The following is a 23600-nucleotide window of genomic DNA, read 5'->3' as shown; positions in this document are numbered from 1 at the left end:
CACGCACCTTTGAGAGACCCCCCAATTTTTTCATCCCACTTAAAGCCCTGCCCTACATGGAATGTTCAGATAGGTTCATCCAATCAGCATTCTTAGAACTCTGGCCCTAACTACTGTTATTTGCCTGCATTCTAGGTTCAGTGACAGGACATGAAGTGCACAATGTGTGTGTGTGTACCAGTGCTAAGTGGGGTTTGAAAGTACTAAATGCCTTATTTCCCATGTGCTGTCGGGCATTAACAGATGTTAATTACAATTCTCCTCGACATGCACCCTTGCTTTCAGTTTGAACACAATAAAGTAGTGCGGGCAATTAACAACAGGTAATGCCCTCTGCACAGGACCCTAAACCAGTTAACGCCTCAAGGAGAGGGCATCAAGACTTAAGAAGGCCGGGAAGCATTGAAGCTGTGTAATGGGTTAATACTCACACCCCTGACTTGCGATCCTTCAGTTTGCTCTAGTTTTCTAATCTCAGGAGTAACTCTGGCGAGCCCTCGAGCTATCATCATGCTCCCCTCCCCCTCGAGCTGTCATCATGCTCCCCTCCCCCTCATGGCTCTTCCGGTGCTCAGTCATCTCTCAGTGCGTGGAATGACAGCCTGAGAGTTGTTGCGTGGGTCCACGTGGATTGGATTTTCGAGCACTCCCCGCACGCACGCACGTGCGCTGCTAATGCCCGCATCTGATTTACAATGGCGGCGTCATTCAGACTCCATTAACCCTGCTCTCTTCCGCCGGGGCCCAGTCATCTGTGAGGCTTTCCCTTCTGCAGCATCAGCTTCCGGTCACCGGGCTTGGCTTTCATGGATCCTGCAATCGGAGTGGTATCGATCCGTGATTGGTGGGGCGGGCACGTGAGGGGCGCGCTCTGCTCTGCTCCAGGACTATACAAGTTTAACATATGAAAGGGAACCTCTCCCCATAATTTAGATTATATCATAGTGTTCCTTCCGTCTGTGGTAATCCTTTCAGCAACTTCAAAAGGATAAAAGGCTGAGGGGCAGATGTATCAACATCCTGATTTGCGAATCTAAAAGAGCGATTCTTTAGAAATCGCTATTTGAGATTTGCAAATAGGGATGAATGTAGAAAATCGATTTCTTAAAATTCCTTAATTGCGATTAGCAAATTGCGAATCGCAATTAAGGAACAATTTCGCATTCATTTCTATGGGCCAGGAGGCCCATAGGAATGAATGGGAAGTTATTCTCAATTTGCGATTCGCAATTTGAGAATCGCAAATTGAGAATAATTTCAAGGGTGCAAGGGTTTCATAAAGACACCCTGATGCACCCCTGAAATTCACATGTGTGCGCATATGGCATGTATGTGCGCCACATGGCACCTTCACAAATGCAAAAAAGTGCATTTATAAATGGCCCAACTTGGGTGCTTCATACATTGCATTTAAGGAATCGCAAAATTTGCGATTCCTTAAATACAATCGTAAAATAAGGAATCGCAAATTTGCGATTCCTTATTTTGCACTCAGATTTGCTACATACATACCATTTAGCAAAAATGCGTTCGCAAACGCCAAAATTCGGCTAATTTCGGCGTTTGCGAACGCATTTGTGCTTGATACATATGGCCCTCCGAGTCATTAGTGTCGAGCTATTGACATGTTCGCAGCAAAACTATAGTGTCTGAGTGCAGGCACAGCACGAGCAGCCAGAATTCAATCAGCAGTTTTAGCTCAAAGCTCACCCTTGTGTCATAAAATTGATGCACGGATGCATTTCGCTCTAAAATAATGATGGATTTGCATTGTGTGTAGATTTGCATAATTTTCCAGAAATTTCACATCATTTAAATTAAAGGAAAATACGTGAGTTGTGCAAACCTCTGTACCTGACCCCGCAGGTTACACCTCATGCTCCGTATCATGCACCCTCTCTATCTGCTGACAAGCTTCTCCTCCTTACAGGTTCACTTACAAATACTATGGCTGCGGGTCTACAAACGGGGTTCTTGTAGGCAGCCGGCACTGAGTGGTCTAGGGCCGAATTATCTAAGTTGGTCAATGGGGTTGTGATGTACTGGCTTTGTGGCCACCAGTGGAAACATGAACCTGGGGATCAGTGTCCTATTCTTTCACCAAGGAGCACTGCGCAGTCTGTCGAATCGCTGTACATCCTATTGTTTCAACTACTTCTTATCTGTGATGTGGAAGAGAGCGTTTGTCATATACACGGGTGCAGGGTGCGAGGCTCAAGCCGACTCGGAGGATGTTGTTCTCCCTAGATCACTAAATTCTCCAACACACCTGGCGACTATTCGCTTTGGAGTCTATATTAACCCCTTGCATGCGCGGCAAATTTCCGCACTGTGCGGGCAATTTACATAGTGGGTGGGATTTGGACAGCCCCCGGCCGTCGTCAGCACACGCCCACCGTGAAGCATGATGGCTAGGGGCCGTCATGAGCATGCAAGGGCTTAAGGAGCAAACCTTGGCTCACTCATTCCAAGTCTGTCCTATTGTCTTCATACCTGTGTTACACTCGGCCCACCCAGCAATCCTATCCCCGCACACTCATCAGCACAGGGTTCTTCACAGCCCAGGAAGATCTTGTTGGAGATGCTAGATGAGCTGTGAGGCAATGTCTGGCCTAGAGGTGGTTTCCTAAGATGGCTTGGGTCTCTTAGAGTTGGCCAAGCATCTACTGCTGTTGCTGTTCTTCTCATCTGGACGACTTCAGCAGCTACAGATTTCGAGGCCCACGTCTTATGTGTCTCTGCAAAGGTTTCTTGCATATAAAGTATCTGAGCCCTGGGACTTGGTGTGCAAGTGACTCACTGAGATCCCAGGCTCACAAAGCGCAGTGCGTAGTGAGACGTAACCATATGAGACCTCTTGTGCCTGGAAGAGCCGGTGAGTGCCACGTGGTTTCAAAGTAAGAACAAAGAAAATGTTTTACGTCATGCCCTTGAAATCTTATGATAAACGCTGCTTGCTTCGCCGCATGACACTGGAGCTCATAGACACACAGATACCCAGATGTTGAATGCAATGAGGATAGCCACAGTCTTCGCCAGCTGGCGACCCATTACTGAAGAGTAAGCTAGGCAATACCTAAATATTGAAGGTCCACAAAGACAAGTTCATTAGTCTGCACGCGTCTGTCCCTATAGACTGGCCCTGGTCTCCAGATCTGTCTTTGCTCTCACCCGTGGTTTCTGAATGAGCCCGGCGACCATCGTTGGTGCCAAATCCAGGAATATACCACCGTTTCTGTGAAGAACTTTGAATCCTCCTGGGCCTCTGCTTGAGAAGGCTTCTCTCTTCACCCTTACTGTGGATCCACCTTCACATATAAGGGTCTCACATGCTCTAATGTATTTATAGCTCTGATATATTTAAATGTCTCTGCCATACCTGCCCACTCTTCCATATATGCAGGGCTGACTGCCACTGGTATTAGTCATGGCTCATTTTCTGGGATACAAGGTTGGTTGGACTCTTTCAGGATTTCAGCCCCAGATTTCCGAGGGAATGGATTAAGAGCTAACAGTGTGGCTCCTTGTGAGAATTTCCAAATCATTAGACTCCACCGGGGAAGAGAATTGAAGCTCTGGAAAACCGGTCAGTGGTCAGTGAGGGGGTTAGACCACTAAACACTGTGAGAGATCTTTATAGCTCTCATTCATGAGTATTCCCAAGGTGAGGAAATATTAGTGCCAGTCTGTGCATCTACGAAGATCTTTAAATGGCTACGCCCTCCACACGAGACGCACCATGACACAAGCCCTAATCACCAGCTGACTGGACTACGGCAACGCCCTCTATGTAGGAATCGCCGCACACCTTCCACAGAGACTTCAGACCATACAGAACGCCGCAGCCAGACTCATCCTTGGCCTTCCCAGACGAACCCACATCACACTACACCTCAGGCAACTCCACTGGCTCCTCGTACAGAAGAGATGCCAATTCAAGCTGCTGACCCATGCACACCAGGCTCTGCACAACCAAGGACCCCCCTACATGAACCACCCCCTTAACTTCCACCAACCATTGAGAAGACTGCTCCACCTCCCTCTCACTGCCCATACTCCTCGTATCTACCGGAGCAGAAGTGGAGGACGCTCCTTCTCGCACATCGCATCAAAGACCTGGGCCAGCCTCACCAGGTAACTCCAGACCGTCGCCTCACATCCGTAATTCTGGATGGCCCTCAAGACCTGGCTGTTCGATTAAGCCTCTATGACTGGGAAGCACCTGGATACCCTCTCGGTTGATTAGTCGGGCTTTATAAATCCTGATTGATTGATTGAATCTTTTAAAGAAGGGGATATTTCAGTTCCTCCAGAGATGGAATGACCATTCCAGTAATAGGTTCCTACCCTGGCACGCCAGTCCTTTGGAAGATTAAGGGGAGGCTGGTGCTGAGTCTGCCACACATCGCATATCCCTGCCAACAGACATTGGAGAGGAACCATCCTGTCGGGAAAGAGCTCGATTTCCCAGAAGGGCAGCCCACCATCAGGGCGACCCCGGGCATGCGTCCATGCATCTATCTCTCAGAAATGCGGTCTCATTGTTGGAACTGTGAAGAAACTCCCTCTTCCTCACCTTTTCTTCTCACAATTGAGCTAATAACCCCATTGATTGGTTAAAAGCTCTGCATCACCGGTGTTACACCGACAGACCCATCACAAACAGTCAATGGATTCCAGCCCTCTCTTACCGCATCCAAGAAGCAATATCTTAAATCCCCTTTTCTGATTCTTGTCAATACTGTTTTAAAATTGTAATTTTTGTGGCTATGAATGAAGCCAAGAGCAAATTTCTAAATGTGTGTGCTATGAAGTCTCAGCCTGAGATGCTTCTTCTTTACGTTGAATCCAGAGAGGGCTTAAGAGTGAGCACAACTTGAGGACCTCTGCCTAATTCACAAAGCCTTGCACAGCCAAACCCCTCCGCCATAAGGACCCCGCATGGCAAGGAGCGCTATACCACAATGCACCCGTGCAACTTGATTTGTATCCCTCTAGACTCAGAAAATTGTAAGTTATGTTATGTTATGTTACGCACACTTCTATAGCGCACAGCTGCCCCAGCAAAGGGGCGTCCCGGCGCTCAGGATAGGCAAAAGCAACACAACACTACGCAGAGCAACAAAAAGAGGCAACGGAAAGAATCCTAGCATTCAGAAGGAAACAGAAGGGTTTTGATCGCCTTCCTAAACTTAACTTAAGTACATCATTCAAAGCACGAATATGGCAAGGGAGAGAGTTCCAGAGTTTTGCAGCCAAAACCCGGAAAGATCGTCCACCAACTCTACAGAGCTTAAAGCGAGGGACTACAGCCAAGTTATGCCCCAATGACCTCAAGGAGCGTGACGGAACGTAAGGGGTAAGAAAGTCCTCAAGAATCCGAGGAGAAGACATTTTCAAAATTTTTAAGGAAAGACATAAGGTCTTAAAATCAATCCTTTGCCTAATCGGTAACCAATGAAGTGCACGAATTGTAGCTTTTGCGGAACAGAACCTTGGTAAACCCACCAAGGCCCACTAAGTCTACTGAAGATACTTCATGTGTGAATTCAACCCACCAGCGGACTACCAGGCTGTGCTGGCCCTGGGGATAAATGCAAAATGTACTCCATCTACATCAAGGATGCCCGACCAATGCCCAGACGACTGCCCAATCATATCAGGCGGTGGAAAGTGGCAGCTGGTGGTAGTTTTTTCTAGTGCAGGGCACCAGACCTTTTTACATATTCTGTGTCTGGCAGGGGCAAATGGTGGTTATGTTTGGGTGTGTTTGTGAGTGTTTAGTGTGTTTTGTGCATTTTTGTGTGTATGTGTTGTATTTGTGTGTGATGTTTGGATGTTTATGTGTTGTGTGTGTATGCTTTGTGTTTCTGTTTGGCTGTGCATGTATGTTTGTGTGATGCAGACTTTCAGAGCGATTGGTGTCTGCAGTACACAACCCTGCCTTGAGGTCCCTGGCCACCCAACCTCCAAGAGAGTTTGTCTTAAACTGGACCAGAAAGCATACATTAACCATTGGAGAATAAACAAACAACAGGTTTCTGGAAGAATATATTCTACATGTATAAACCCAATACTAATAAAAGGCACACTTTAATGAATGCAAAATCAAGTAAACCTACATGGGCATGCAAAGCCAAGCATTATTCACAGCCACAACACAGGCAGCCCTGCCTGGTGAAGGATTCAAGACAGCCATGGCCTTTTATGGGGAGGGATGCAGACAGCACCCCTCCCTCTCCAGATAAGAGCTGAGGACCAACAGAACCTCTCTTGACTTGCAGACTGTTATACCCCTGGGAAACCAACCCACACCCCTCAGTAATCCCTCCCCGATGCAGCTCCTACACCACGACACCATGGTGTCCCAAGGAATAGGGGAGGGGTAGTAGGTGCCACTGAGCATGCTCACCATAGAGATGGCTCTTGGGCAAAGAGTCACCTCCTTAAGACTGAGTTGCACTTCTGACTTCAGCTCTCTTGCCCTGTCAGTCACTTAGGTTTGGCTGATCACATATGCACATCCACCTGGAAATGATTGTGCTTCAGTATCAGGGCTGGAGAGACAGTCCTTTAGCTTTCATTATTTCCTTTTATAGGGCTCCTATCATTTATTTCATTCTCCTTTATTATTTTGTTTGTGTGTATTTTTAGTGTCCTGCTACAGGGCCATTTGCTTGCAATGCACACTTTTCTCGTGGCCACTGCTTTTATACTTGGTGTATACACCGTGTATGCACCGTGCAATGGTTCTCCATACTGCATCATAGTTTCGAAGAATGGCGTCAACCATCTCCGACCAGTACAATCAGTAGCGGCTGCTTACTTTCTAAAACGGTGGGGTGAAATAACTTTACAGTACATCAGTAGCCTTAGGTAAGGCAGCTGAAATAAGCGACGAACAACAAACGACAAGTAGAAGCTACGTCGCTCCAAAGTTGACACTGCCTCTGGCAGAAAGGCCTCAAATAATACCCCATTACTAGGTGAAGGAGTAGGAATCGTAAACACTCCTTAAAAAAATATAAAAGAAATAAAAACTCAATCATTGCAGGGGAGAGGTTACTGGTCCTAGTGTATAACTGGGCCCCCGGTTTTATGGTATTTATTTTTTTGACTTTCCCATCTGTATTTATCCATATTTATTTTTTCTCAACTTTATCTGTAGTTATCCATATTTATTATGGGTTTTGTGAAAAAAATAAAGTTGAAACTGGTATATTTCCACATTTATTTCACCAATTAATATACAGTCACGCTTCAGTGCCTGCCTGGTTTCAGTAATAGGAACACCGCAGAAGATAAATCGATATACTTATATAAAAATATGCACATTTCAGTATCAACCTTGTGCATATCTACTCCTGTTTAAGCCTCTTTACTAAAATGCCTTTCTCTTTTAACCCCCTTACCTATCAATCCACGCAGTTATTGGCCTGGCAGTCATGGCAAAGTGTATTTAGAATCACTCAAAAAGCACCCAATTCCGTTTTTATCCACATTTAAAAATAAATACAGACAAGAAAATAACTGTTTTTCTGCCTGTATTTATCTGTAAAAATCAGTAAAAATGGAAAACAGGGAGCCTTTTGTATAACCCACACCACTACACATTATTAACACGTGCACTTTAACGACCTGCGCAATAACTCAAACCTGTGTTTTTCTCCAAAGACTGGAAAAACTCTTTCCAAGCACGGTATCCCCCAGTGACCTGCCCTGGGCCAGAGCCCGTTTGCTCCCGCTCCCTTTACGACCTCAGGCCGGCAGTTCAAATGATTAACAGCAGCACCTCTGGCTCAGCTAATTAGCTGTGAAGACTCAAGAGTCAATCAAGAGGCGGAGTGAACGAGCAGAATACTAGAGGTGACGACGCTCCAATCCTGATGCTGCTAATATTACCCAGACTGAGAGAAGCACCAGGATTGGCTGGAGCGGGCTGCCTCGCGCTCCGTCAGGCACTTGGTGCATGTTCCTGCTCTCCATCGAGCTGTCTAAGACAGCTTGGGGTGGAGAGGTTTAAAATGTGCCCGGCAGGCTGGCCGTCGCAAGACCACTGGCCAAAGTAACATGCGCAGTTTACACTGGAGCAGCAACAACCACTGCTCCCTTCTGCCAATCGGCAGCAATGGGTCGCCCAGTGTTGCTACTCGGCTCAGCTGAACTGTTCATATTTTTTATGCTTGCAGCACTGTCAGCAGGGGGGAAGGGGGAGGGGCAGTGACTGTCCTCTGTTTCAATGGAGAAACCAGGGCAGGTTACAACATAGATACACTATGCACAATACCTTTCTGTGATGACTGTCGAGCACGATGTTTACTAATTGCTCGCCGTTTTGGAATTGTATTGTGTATAGTGTAGCATGGATTTACCACTCCAAGATGGCCAACATAGTGGCCACATTGGAACTTTAAAACAATGATACATTGTGTAATACATTGGAAGTCTAATGCTGATAAGTTTAATTTTATTTTTATTGTAAGCCTGTGCGTGGCACGTTTAGGGGGCAGAAGTTTTTTTTTAATCAACTTTTACTTTAAAAAAGTATTATCTTGCATATATTTATTGAGTTTATATGCATGTTTTATTGTGGGTCTATAAGTGGGTGAATGAATAGATGACTGAGTGCAAGGATAAGTGACAACATGCATAGTAAGACTCATTAAGTGCCTAAACTCATCAGTGACTGAAAAGGCACTTTTAATTATAAGCACAAATTATTGACATCATCAATGCTTGTTTCTCTGTCCCACAGGACATATTTTTACACTTTGACATAGGTTCTCCTCCTATCAAGGACTCCACTTCAGTTTGATGGCCCAGGCCTCACAAAAACCTTTACTACACCTACAGCTGGGATTAACACAATCAACTTAATGATTATTTTGCCCCTACACGACCATCCTTGGGTTCACATCTAGCATGTAGCAGCACCTCTAAGATCCATTAGGCGCTATACGTGGAGCCTGCCAGTCCAAGGTATACAAATAGTGGGAGCAATAAATAAATAGCATGATGCAGCAAAAAATCTGTAGATGCCCGAAGACTGATTTCCTGGCCAAGGAAGTTTGCAAATACGTCTTCACTTTGCGTCCCCATCCTATATAAGCTTAGAAAAGTTTAATGTGATTTGGTGAAATGTTGACTTATTTTCTGAAGAAGGTAGAGGTGAAGAGAAGGGAAGAGTTGGGCCTTTGATGTTAGATGAAGGTCCTAGGTGGTGGTGGTGCTATGCAAAGTAATGAGTACAAATTGATTATTTTTGAGATCTTGATAGGCCATCAATGTGTACAATAATATGTGTAAATGTGAATTTGCTGAGGTGAGGGTGTTGTGTAAACATGTCAGGTGAACGCCAATATATTTTAAGACCAGAAAAATTGTGGTCATTATACAGCTGCAAAAAAGAGTTATATTTGGTAAGGCACCATGATTGTAGGTTTCTCTGATGTTGTGTATTTTGCTTGCCTTCTTCAGGTGGTGTCAGGAGAGTTCAGTGAGGACAGCGAGGTCTACAACTTCACCCTACAAGCCGGAGATGAGTTGACCCTCATGGGCCAGGCCGAGATCCTCTGTGCCAAGACGGTGAAGGAGAAGTCTCGCTTCAACACCATCCTCAGGAAGCTGGGCAAGACGGGCACGTTGGGTCGTCAGGTCAAGGGCAAAATGCCGTGCCTGATTTGCATGAACCACCGCACCAACGAGAGCCTCAGCCTACCCTTCCAATGCAAAGGTCGCTTCAGCACGCGCAGCCCGCTGGAGATACAGATGCAAGAGGGGGAGCACACCATCCGTAGCATCATCGAAAAGGTCCGCTTGCCCGTTAATGTGGTAGTTCCTAGCCGACCCGCTCGCAACCCGTATGACTTGCACATCATCAGGGAGGGCCACCGCTACAAGCTGGTCAGCATCATCTCCAAGACGGTGGTGCTGTGCTGCCTGCTGCGCAAGGAGGAAGTGGCTCCCTTCCACTTCCTGCTGCTGACAGACATGCCCCGCTTCATGCTGCCGGAGGGACTTCTTTGCGGCGACCCATTCTTTGACAAACTGGTGAGGGACAGCTCTCTGTTCTGCCAGGAGCAGCGTTTTAACCCCGATGAGTACTCCAAGGCGGTCAGGGAGGTGAAGACGGACTTCTCAGAGGAGTGCGCAAGCCCCCGCAGGATGCGGGTGTGTCTGCAGGGCTTCTCCTCCTCCAATTCGACAGGCTACGCCCAAGAGGAGCACACACAGTCCTTCCAACGACTTTCCCTGTGCTTGTATAGCGGGTCGGTTGCACGCCCCAACGAGGACAACAGCGGTCATCAGAACTGCAGGGACGCCCTGGGAAGCCAGCAACAGCTCCCCCAACAGCAACAGGCCTCCCCCGACGTCTCAGACTCTGACCAGGAGTATGTGACTCCCGAATGGGTAGAACCTGATTTTAGGACTCGGGAATCAGAGATCCCATATGAAGAATTATGGACCAACCAGAACTCTGAGAACTACTCAGAGCCCAGCAGCAACCCCCCGGGACTGGAGTGCGGCAATAAAGGCCAGCAGGATTTGATTTCTTTTGTGACTTCTTCTTCAAAACTGGAGGCCCCCCCTGGGTCTCCTCCGGTGCCAGCCTTACCATCAGAAGAGTCTAGAATAGAGACGCCACCACCCGTGCCACCAAAATCCGAAGCAGTAAGTATTGGCTCATTCCCCTTATAACAATGGTGTCTATCTCTTGATATATTTATATATGTTGAGAGTGTAACTAGTTAGTCCCTGCCTCAAAGAGGTGGCGCAACCTGCTCATACCACCAATAGAAGGCGCTTTTCAAAATGTAATTGTCACTATGATGTGTTTTCAGAAAATTGAGTTTGGAAAAATGGTTATATCCTAATATCAGAGCTAAAATATTGAGGACAAAAAAGTTTGACAGATTTTCTGCACCTGACACCACATATATGTACCTTTACAATACATGTATATCTTCACGGTGTGCAGATGATGAGTTAAGAATAGTAAATCTACCCTTCCCTATATGCACGTGCCTTCTACATTTTTTTGTCTTCAATATTTTGGCTATGATATTAACCTACAACAATATTCTCTACTTAATATTCCATCCCCTCACTGGAGGCCATTGTAGATCTGTTTTAGGGGTCGATTGCCAACTCTGGAAACAGGCATGACCAGACACATGTTTTTATTTAAAACCGGAAGCCACTACATTATGTTTGAATTGAACAGGTGATACAAGAAATTAATGAATTTAAACAAACAAAGGATCTTAGAATAAAAAGGATTCAGACATTATTTACATTCGCAGAATTTTCACTTAAGAATTCTACAACCCTTGTTGGGACTAAGCTGCGACTAGGGGATGTCACCCAAAAAGGGCACGCTTTTCCTTTATTTCATCTTCCCCATGTCTTCAAGTTATGTGATCTGAAGTAAACTATGTTAGCTCTCTTGGTTTCAGTTCCCATAAATGTCAACAGTTGTAAACACATGGAACTAGGCTACCCCAGAGCAAACTCTTCATAAAAACTAGAAAGCTCTAATGGGCTATTTAACCAACTAAACGGATGAATATGACGTATGTACTACCTCTGGGCTAATAAAAGGCCGTTCTGGCAGAAGAGCTGGCTGGCTGAAACTTCTGTGTAACTCATTAGAGCATTGGAATGTTGGGAGCTCTATTGAAGTCAATGGTAAAGGCCGCCTGCAGTAAAGCTGCAGATGGATGTATATTCATGGAGCGGCTGTTCACACTTTTAACTCCAGGGACGCACATGGCATAACAACTCAGATGTCGACATTTTACACAACAGTCGATAGTGTTTGCCCACGACCGGTGACTAGCAGGGCTACAACCAGAAAGCAGCAACAGGGGCGGCTCTAGGCTCATGGTGGCCCTGGGCAGGGAGCATAGGTAGGGGGCCCCGGAAGAGGGGGTCCGGGCGGGGCAGAGCCCCCCCCCCGGAGCTCAGGAAGGTCTTTGGAAGTGGAACAGAGCCGGAGCCCGCCAAATTCCTGCCAGGGGCCGCCACGCAAATATGTATCTATCCTCAGAGCATTATTATATTAAGGATATATATTGGCGTGGTGGCCCCTGGGGTTTGGTGGCCCTGTGCAGGTGCACAGCTTGCACATGCCTAAGGCCACCCCTGGCAGCAAGTAAGTTAGATACCGTTTTTACTCCATCCACTTTTATTGTTAAGGATATTGATGGAAGTGAACCCTATTATGTATATTTTGATCAAGCTGGGTAGTAATTAGAAGGGTTAAAGACTGAGCAAGTCTGACAATGTTTAAAATTCTTACCCGTAGAGTAAACCGAGATTATCAGAGCTCGCCGCTTCCTATTTATGCGGTACATCTCTTACGCTGCTCTGAATAAACGAAAAGTGTCATTTTTCAAGCTTTGCTGAACATCGATCAAGGCAGGCCTCACTTACCTTGTACGATCTGAAACTGGGGCGTTCGTTAACCTGTACGAATGATTGACGCAGAGATGGTCTCACATTTAATTTTATAAAATGCGCCTGTCGTCGGTATGCCACAAAGGAGGACCCATTTCTGTGGAAACACGCGTCTCTCCTGCCTCTACTTGTAAGATTTATTTTTTTATATATAAAGCCCTATATACTGAATTATGCTGGTGAATGTTTGAAGTATTGAATTGAGCACCAATTTTCCTTCTTCAACAGCGTGGGGGGAGAGCAGAGCGCATGCGCACAGTTTTCAGCCTGAGCTGTCACTAGATTTTAATGCATAAGTTTGAGAGATGCCTTGGGGCCTTTCTCACTCGTATTGCAGGTGGAGTGTTGCTGGGCCAATGCTCTAATAGCCTAATAGCCCATCGTGGTGGGCTTTGCGAGCCATTACAGGCCTGCTCCATTGATAAAGGCCCTTGCTGAACCGTGAAGCTGGCCATTAATATAGCATTATAGCCCGCCGCAGAGGGCTATAGCGGCTATTAAAGGCCCTCTCCAGCGGGTGAGGGCCTTTAACAAGGGAGAGGGACTTTAATAGCCGGTATAGCCCAGCTACGAAGGGCTATAAAGCTATTAGAATATTCTGCCACTAGAGTTCAGAATGTTCTAACAAAAAAGAACAAAGCATTATGGGGGCGCGAGGGGATTGGAATCCCCTCAGGCTCACTGAAGCCTTTGTTCACAGCCAGAGCTGTGAACAAAGGAACATTGGAATGTTGGAGCTCCAGGCTCATACCAGCCATTATAAGCCCGGAGCACTCCATTGTTTTCAAAGGAGCTCCCGACATTCCAATGTTATAATGGGCAGTATAGCCCACCAGGACAGGCTTTAAGGCTATATTATAACATTGGAATGGTGGAGGCTTCATTGAAGACAATGGAGTAGCTCCAGACATATATTGGCTGGTAAAAGCTCCAACATTCCAATGTTTGTCTTCATGTTTCTTGCTTTTTAATTTAGAACATTCTACCCTCAGTGGGGGAAATGTTCTACTAGCCTTATAGCCCTTCTTCTTATAAGGCTATAAGGCTATAATAAATGCACATAAGGACTTCTTAGCTATTAGCTTCTATTTGTGTCTACAAGGTCAATAATAAGTCGGTGTGATTTCTTAGGCATGTGGTCCTCATTAGAAGACCCCTCCCACCCCTTACCAGAATGATGGAAAGAGGTGATGGTAGGGTAGGGGTGTTTTGCTCTAGGAATAATCCCGCAAGGGCTGCCTTCCAATGAGGGAAGGCATGTAACAGTCAATAGGAGGAGTTGGCCTAACAGCTAGGGCTGTCGACCTCGAATCTGGGGAACTGGGGTCAAGTCTCGGCAATGACGCTGAATTCTGGGCAAAACGCTTAATCTCCCTGTGCCTACCAAAAATGAATGTGTTCTTGTGTAATGCAACTGGTGCTATGTAAAGTGCTCTGATACCCGATTCGGCTCAAGTATGCGCTATATAAAACTCTGTAAAAAGAAAAAATAAATAGAAGGAACATCCGCTAACTATTTGGATCAATCAGTTTCTTGCCCGATTGGGGGGTGTCCAATATACTCAAACGCATCCCAGCTGGCCAGACTTTCAATTATTTCTAGAAGCAATAGGAGCCTTACTTTTTTTTGTGCAGATTTATATAGCACAAACTTAGCCCGAAGGTATTGGAGTGCTTTACATGAGCACCAGTTACGTAACACAAGGACATATTCATTTCTTTTGTTAGTCACAGGGAGATTAATTGATTGGCTCAGAATCACAGGATGTGTAGTCGACGCTGAGGCTCGAACCTTGATTTCCCAGCTCCAAAGTTCAGGAAGCCCTGTACACAGCAATGAAGACATAATATCTACACTGCTAGGGGCGTGGATATAGAGAGAGGGTTGCTGGTTTGGTTGTTACAAATGCAGCAGTGACAGGATGATACATAGATACAGCGTACCATAGTTATAGTAGCTCGTTTGTCAATGAGTGGAAGCCGTAGGCGGGTGAGGGTGGTATATGTGTCAGTTGGCTGTGGTAATGTTCTACTGGGAGGAAGTGTGCTCTCAGCACCCGCTTGATTTGTTGGAGAAAGGATACTTCCAGGGCTTAGTTTGAGCCGGTGGTTATCAGTGGGGCTCACCAGCCCTCATTTTGGGGACCACCACTTATTTTTCTGTATCAGACATTTACAAGAGCATGAGATGGAAAAACACACAAAACGGAAAGACGGAGGAATAGAACAACAGAAAATGTATCACAAAGAGAGCAAACAGGAACCTGCAAGAGTGGGATAATGGGGCAGGGAGTGTCTGGTGGTGGATCACAGAGCCATGAGGTGGGTTAAAGACCACACAGCATTGTGTTCAGGGCGGCGACATTCAATTGCACCGGCTGCAGGCTTTTTGGCAGAGCCCTAAGCATCAGCATTCGTTCTTTTGTTTAAAAGAATCAGTCTCTCTCTCTCTCTCTCTCTCTCTCTCTCTCTCGCTCTTCCTTTCTCCCTCATGTCTGTATTTCATATATATACTCTTGTACAGTGCGTACGTTGAACTAAGATGCCGCTAGGTGTCTGTATAAGTTCAGGTGTGGGTGGTAGTTTGAGAGCTGTGGAGGTGCGGCTGAAGACTATGTGGCCTATTAGGATGATGGGCGGACTTAGTTTGCCCGCCATCCTATCGGTCATTGGGACCGCCCGCCATTGTGGCGGGGGTCCCGTGGGGGGTATTAGGATGCGCCCGCCATTGTGGCGGGCGCATCCTGCATTTTTAGCATTAACAAAGCGGCAGGCACCGCACGATGCCTGCCGCTTTGTTAATGCAAATGCACCCCCCACCTCTCCTTCACTCCGGGGGCCCGCAGGGGGCCCCCGAAGTGAAGACCGTATGCCTTTCCGTGGCGGCGAAAGACATCTGTTTTGGCCCATCATAATATGGCTGGCGGTGTCTAATAGACATCGCCACCATATTAAACCTTTTCCGCCCCGGCCTCAAGGCGACAGGGGCGGAAAAGCGTCAGACGGGCTTTCCGTCCGCCGCGGACCCCCCAGCCTTCCTAATGTGGCGGGGGGTCATTTCAGCGAATGGCGGGTTGATTGCCCCCGCCAGGCCGGTGGTGGCTCCTGCCAGCCTGGCGGGGGCAATCCGCCCGCCCTCCTAATGGGCCATGTGTGAGTTTCTCGCAGTGCCCGTCACTTGGGCACTGGGGCATAAAGGTGTTCAGAGTACGTGCTCATCCAATCCTTGACCTGTATGCAGATTGCACATTTCAGTGGTCACATGCACCAGTTGTAATTGTGACTCTCTGTGAAACTGTGTGAAGTACACTGCTGCCAAAATATTGACTGCACCCAAGTGAAATAAAATGCAGGTCTTAAGATTGAGTGTGTGTAGAGAAAGGTGAACTGAAGCAAAGGAAATGAAAGAAATGCAGGAAAGAGTGGAAAGAGTGCATTGAAGAGTAAAGGGATTAATCATGTATAAAGTATGCATGTGTAAGCTTTTAGAAAGGTGCGGGAAGAAAAGGTTTGTACGCATCTAACAGTGACTGCAGAGGAAAGTGGAGCGAAGGGAAGAACAGGAGTGATGGAGAAAGTCTGAAGACCATTCCACAGACCTCAGTAATGCATAATCCAGTCTCATATTTTCAGATTTGAAATATTTTCAATATCCATTATTGACAACACATTTCTAGTTTTTGCTCCTTTATCTGACACTGTTCACAAGCTTTGGCAAAGCCAATACATTTGACTACTTCAATGCATGCCTGTTACTATGTGATATGCAATAAGAAAAGTCTCACAGAGAGGCACCAAAATACTTAATATTTGAAGGGTGCTATGGTATGTGAAGCACAGGATTGTAGTGTTTCACTCCATGTCCTTCATTGCAATGCAACGCCTCTTGGATATAATTCATAGACATTAGGCTATGCCCATTTTCTAGACCCCCCACTTAAAGTACTGTAATATATATGTAGTAACATATATTACAGAGTGGGGGTAGCCACTCTGTAGTTATAGTTAGGGTTGCCAGACATAGGAAGCCCTCAGATTTGTGCCCATTAATACCTTTACACCTGTTTGCGAGTCTCCACAAAACTTTGCAGACCTATTTCTTTTTCTAGGATGGCAGATGATGTAAAGTTTCAGTGATTCACCAAGGGGGTACAAGTAAAAAAGGGCGGGTTCCAAAACAGGTTTTGTCCTCAATACATTTTCCATAGACTTTGTACTCACACATTATCCAAACAGATTTTAATGCAATTTGGTTTGAACACACGTAAGGGTATATAGATGTTTATTTTGTGTGTATGAATTAAAATGGTACAGCAGTAGGTATGGTATAATGCAAAATAACTTAGTGATATCTATAGATGCTGTAGTACAGCTGTACATGACAATGACAAAACAGAATATGATTGGTTAACAAAAGCTTTTTAAAATGGAACATCAGCCATTTTGTTTAGAACACACTTGGTGTGTATTCTGTGTTAACCAAGCAAATACTGAAAATATGTTTACTGCACAGTACAGCAACAAATAAGGCACTGGAAGACTTAGAGTACTCATTGGTTAAATAAGTGTTATAGCTTTTTATATGTTTAAAAAATATCACAGAGTACCGTAGTAATATCTAGGAAGTACAGCGGTACCAATTTTTTTTAATGAGATTATTTATCATATAGGGGGGCTTTGAAAAGAGCCGTTGGTTGTTTCAACAAGACAGTAAACTTAGATATGTTGGCCAAGCCAACATTTTAGGATTGAAAGAAAAAAAAGGAATGCCAGAGCTGTTGAAATGGACTCCATCTGAACGATATAGTGCAGTTTCACTAAATGTAGAATGCAAATGATAAATAGAGGGCATTTTGTGATCTCTCAGAAATGCAGAAACTGTCTCGTTTATATATGTCTCTGAGTTTTTACAAAGTTTGCAACACTTTCCGAAGACCTCTTCCACTTTTGTCTCTGACGAATGTTAGAAAATACAAAATGAATGTTGGGAAACAGATAAATTAACTTTAAAAATGTGTCCTTAATCTCTTTTTCTAGTCTCACTCCTGTTAAGTATCCAATATCATTGTCACAAGAGTGGATGATAATAAAGTCCAGATGTTTACATGCTCTAAGATAGGAAAGTAGAGGGAATTACTGATGCCGTCTCAAACCTCTTTCCCCTATCCAGTTAATGTCTACTCCTTTCAAAATGAAATAATCTTCCAGATAGGATTTCTTTGCATGCTCCTTGACCCAAAAAATAAAACTATGTCCAACAACGTATACTCGAACCATGTTGTACCTCTACTCACATACAGCAATGAGGAATAGTCCCCCACAGAAACTAATATATGCCACTTTACGTATATTATTTTGAGATTGACAGTTTTTGAAAGGTGGCTCATGATTCGGTAAGATAGATTTTGGTCTACATAAGAAGCACAATAATACTAAGTACTGGAATTATTAGGCTATATAAACTATATCGCTGCTATGAAGATCTAAATGCACTAGAAAGCCCTCTAAAACATAACATTCTGGTCATATGCTAATAAAAACAAATACACAACTACATAACAAGCAGAATAAATTAATAAAGTTCTATATGATTGCGTTGTCTGTCACACACGCCTATCTACATAGTCTACTACAACTACATAGATATTTACATCACATAACAGTGAAATCCAATAGAAAAGTAGATAACATTTACAATGAATATGTTTAGTATTATGTGATTGGTTGATATTTGTAATTAGTAAAAAAGAAACACCCCAATAATTCCGAAAAAACACTAGCCACCATTGCCATTGTGGTCACTGCTAAGAAGAACAGAACTAAACTACTTTTACACAACTACTACAGTGACGTTGGATCACAAAGATCATTAATTACACCCACAGTTTGATACATAAAAGAGGAACGTAGGTTTATTTTATATTATTTTCACACTGAATTAGTTCAATCATTGACAATGTATTACTTATTGTATTGGAAGCAAAAGTACTAACCTGATTTGTCCTGCACATTTTATCGGCCAGATCTACTCATATTGAACAAAATGCCCACTAAACAACACCTTAGGTATTATATTGGCCTGTGAGATGCGATGCCCTGAATATGGTGAAGCTTAAACGCGGTATTTATCATCGCCACTATGGTTAGACTGATTTTCTTCTTGTTTTTAAGATTGTATTTGTACCATGCTTTTTTACTTCTTATAGAAATAACTATGCTTTTTTGGTTGGCTGTATGCTTTTTTGTTTATGGTTTTTATTAACTAATAAATACATTTTCACATACTCTGGAAGACACAAAAGACACTGTAAAACGGAGAGACATTTTAAACAGATGCAAAACACAGAAGAAGGATGCCTACTCCAAAACAAAAGTGCTGGTAAGAGAACAACAGCAACATCTAGTATTTCTAAAAAGACTTCTTTAAATGAAACTAAGATTTTTTCAAGAGACAAGATTAGGAATATAATGGCAAAGCACTTCTAAAATTGTTTCTTCCAAAATCTCTTTTAAACACTTCCATCTATAAGTAAAAACATTGATAAATTGAAACACAAGATATATGTTTGACATATTGTCAATAAAGCATTTTTTGTGAAAAGAAAAGTGGTTATTTATATAATGAATCACATGAAAAGTCTAAACCATTTAAGTTCAACGTACACAATATAGAAACGAAGTAAAACTAACTTGAATATACTTACCTTTTGTAACATTTTCAAAGGGAGGTGGAGACATACATCAAGCACTAAACCCTAATTGAATGAGGAGAGCTGTAATTAATAGAATAATTGTGTCCTGTCAGTGACAAATAAAGGCTGATGGTATGATGTTCTACATGTAACTATAGTTGGAATAGAAAAAAAATAATGAAAGATTACTATGTAATGATGATTTGTCTCACGAAAATATAATAACACTGTATACAAATGGAATTGCACTTCTGTTTGCAATATTCGCCAAAAGTCCATTGAAAAGCTAAGGACATTTTTGATGACATTTAGAAAATCATCACTATTGAAAAATAAAATGTACTATAAAATATGAACTCCTACCCATTTTGGAGCATTATTAACCAACAAGGGCATTCCTTAACTTGCCTGAGAAATGATATGTGTGACACCACATTTCATCACATTAAGATGCTTTCCACACAACATTCAACAGTTAGAAAAACTTGTGCGCACCTTATATTAGATGAATACACCATAATTTGAGTTGGAACAATGCAATAATGCCTTGCTGCATTCCTTTGATGCACAAGTGAACATTATTATGCAGTTCATACATTGTAAATACTTAGGTGGCTTTCTGAAAGTAATATTTTCCCAGAAGTTGTTTTCAAGTAGTTTCAAACATAATGTTGGCTTTTGCTCATTTGTGGAAGCAAGAAGTACCGTGAACATCATATGAGTTCCTATTTGGAGGAAAACATGTCAGTGTTTTTGGAGACTTATTAAAACTTACACTTGTTACATGTGAACCAATATTCCACAAACGTTTCCAGAACCAAACTCGAGGTACTTTAGGAAGTTTAGAGAATGTAAATATTTGGATTAATTTTTCATTCAAGGAACTAACTCAAAATACGAGGCAACCTAATGATGAAGATTAGGCTAAAATATTACAAGACACATGCCTGTGTATCGCACAAACGAAACACAAATATGCTAAATCATTGATATACAAGGATATTCTTTCCAGAACTTAAGTCACCTGCTGAATTTATGCTTTTACTTCTATAACAATCACAACCCATGGTTTGCTAAATTCCAACTCTTCAAGAATGTGCTGAAATAAATAGCGCTATGTTACATCTGGAAAACCAAGAAACTTTACATCTCCCTTGCAAGGATAAAGTAGAGACTCATGCACTCAACATACTAATTAGCAATGTTTTAGATAGAAACAAATTAAAATGTGGAGAAATCAGTTTCACAAACAGCAAAATTGGAGAAAATGTGTATTTGTGTAAAAACTGTTGCATTGTTTTACGTCACAATTTACGTATAGAACAAGGACTGGTAAATGGAGTGCTGGGATTTGTTGTGGACTTTATCATGTCTCCAAACAATAAATAAACTTAATTTATTGTGGTAAAATCTGACCACACGGAAGATCAAAAAAAATCTCAAAGTAAGTCAAGATTCTTACTTATCAAAGATTTGTAAATTTGAAGAGAGCAGTTTCCCCTTTATTACAATTCACAAATCACAAGGATTAAGTTACATTATGCAATTATTAAAATTGGCTCTACAATATTCAAAGAGGATGTGGCCTATGCTGTTCTATCTTGTGTTAAATAATTAACAGGTTTGTATATTTTTTATATAGATGACACAAAGATTAATGCAGACAGTAGCTGTGTGTATAAATACAGTTGTTTGAAAAACACATACACATCTCATCTTGGTGGATATCCCATTTTTACAAAATCAAAACTATCTTTCAAAGGGAAAATTACATCACTATTACGGGAAAAGACTGTTGGAAGAACGAAAAAAAGAAAAACATATGGGGTGAATGCTGCTGAAGTGGGAGAGGTTGCAGACTCGGACCCTCTGCCCGCTGACGATGGTCCTGCAGCGGCCTCCTCCAAATCTTGCTTCCGCCACCAAACTTCTACCATGGATGCACTGCAGGTGCTTTTATATACCTGATAATCTGTAAGAAAACTGTTGGCACGTTCCAATAGAAATATCCTTTTTGGTAAAGGTTACAAGACAGGGATGCACTGACCTTGTTTTGGCCTGCTGCTGTGGAAAACAATTGCCATACCATAGTTTCCTTTAGCTGTTTCCTCCTTGTGTATTTTTTTCTCTTGCCCAAACAGTTCCTGCTTCTCTTCTTCCTCCTGGTACTGCAGGGCACGACCTTCCTGCGCTGCTAGTGTAGTGAGAAATACTCTCTATAATTTGCAACTAACCGGGTGGAAATATATACAACCTTCTCCTTCAAGTTCTCAAACAAAAGGAAATCAAATGGATGTACACTTCCTTTTTACTGTAACTGACAGTGTTCTCAGCCAATCTGAACATTTTTTACAAATCAAAAGTATTGCAGTACTACTGCGATAGCACCTAGGAGGTACCACAGTACTGGGCGTAAATAACAAAGGAAAGATAAAGGTTTCTTTTATGAATTCTTATAATTTAAACCACATCACTATCGAAAACAATATATTTAAAGATGAAAAAAACATAATAATTTTGCATTCCAAAAACAAAAGCAGTCCTGCATTTGGGCTACATAAGTGACCCAAATACAGCTACATCTAAACCAATGTTGCCCAAAACATCAGGTTACTTAATTTTGCATACAAATAATAAACACATTAATTACAATACCAAAAATACCCCCAAAAATGATTTACGGTTTTAAAAACCAATGAAATACAATCAAAAAACAGTTAATGCAGTTATAGTTAGGGAAACATTTATATTTTCTCACCTAAAACAAAACCACTAAACTAAAACAAACATTAAAAAGTGTACAGTTATTGTTATACAACACATTTTACACGTGTATGTCTATTTATCAACATTAAAAGTACTCCAGATAATTAAACTCAGTTTTTATCTCGATTAACAATTTCCTATAACTATAACTCACTACTACTCCATGCAATGCTTACACAGGCAGGTTTCCATTTAAATCGTTAACATTATTCTTATGAAAGTGATGATATCGTTCATTGTAAGTACAGTAATATAAAAGGATTTACACAATGTTTGTAGAAGGTGCGAGTTATAGTTACACAAAACTACTCCACTCTATGCTGCCCTACACCACTCTATGTTATGACACTCTACTCCAATGTGTGCCACTCTACGACAATCTATGACCCTCCACTCAACGACACTCCACCAAACTCTACTCCACTCTGTTACACCCTACTCTATGAAACGTCACTATACGCCACTCGACGACACTCGGCGATACTCTACACTGCTCCACTCCCCTCTAAGCCACTCCACTGTACGCCAGTCCACGCCACTTTGATCCAGACTATGCAACTCCACTCTATGCCACTCCAATCTACGACACTTAACTCCACTCAATGTCATACCACTCTATGCCGCTCTAGTGCACTCCATGCCCCTTCACTATATATTCCTCCACTCTGCTCCACTTTAGACAACTCTACATCACTCCACTCTATTCCACTCCACGCCACACCACTCTAATCCACAACAATGTACGACCCTCCACGCTACGACACTCTACAACACTTTGTCACGCCCTACTCTATGAAACGTCTCTATACACCACTCTATGACACTCGACGATACTCTACACTGCTCCACTCCCCTCTAAGCCACTCCACTGTACGCCAGTCCACGCCACTTTGATCCAGACTATGCAACTCCACTCTATGCCACTCCAATCTGCGACACTTAACTCCACTCAATGCCATACCACTCTATGCCGCTCTAGTGCACTCCATGCCCCTTCACTATATATTCCTCCACTCTGCTCCACTTTAGACAACTCTACATCACTCCACTCTATTCCACTCCACACCACTCCACTCTAATCCATGACAATGTACGACCCTCCACGCTACGACACTTTATCACGCCCTACTCTATGAAACGTCTCTATACACCACTCTATGACATCCGACGATACTCTACACTGCTCCACTCCCCTCTAAGCCACGCCACTGTACTCCATCCACGCCACTTTGATCCAGACTATGCAACTCCACTCTATGCCACTCCAATCTACGACACTTAACTCCACTCAATGCCATACCACTCTATGCCCCTCTACTGCACTCCAAGCCCCTTCACTATATACTCCTCCACTCTGCTCCACTTTAGACAACTCTACATCACTCCACTCTATTCCACTCCACACCACTCCACTCTAATCCATGACAATGTACGACCCTCCACGCTACGACACTTTATCACGCCCTACTCTATGAAACGTCTCTATACACCACTCTATGACATCCGACGATACTCTACACTGCTCCACTCCCCTCTAAGCCACGCCACTGTACTCCATCCACGCCACTTTGATCCAGACTATGCAACTCCACTCTATGCCACTCCAATCTACGACACTTAACTCCACTCAATGCCATACCACTTTATGCCCCTCTACTGCACTCCAAGCCCCTTCGCTATATA

At 43.4% G+C, this 23600-nt stretch overlaps 1 protein-coding gene across 1 annotated transcript in view; it reads left to right on the top strand.

The window, feature by feature from the left end:
- GAREM2 (GRB2 associated regulator of MAPK1 subtype 2) overlaps positions 1 to 23600 on the top strand; it is a 355526-nt gene that overhangs the window by 293501 nt on the left and 38425 nt on the right. The window contains exon 4 of the mRNA XM_078647169.1: positions 9478 to 10671. Coding sequence (XP_078503295.1) covers positions 9478 to 10671 — 1194 coding nt within the window. The remainder of the gene's footprint in view (positions 1 to 9477; positions 10672 to 23600) is intronic.

This window comes from Lissotriton helveticus, chromosome 6 (assembly GCF_964261635.1).
Source record: "Lissotriton helveticus chromosome 6, aLisHel1.1, whole genome shotgun sequence".
NCBI classification, from domain to species: domain Eukaryota; kingdom Metazoa; phylum Chordata; class Amphibia; order Caudata; family Salamandridae; genus Lissotriton; species Lissotriton helveticus.
This window is presented reverse-complemented; position numbering and strand designations above follow the sequence as displayed.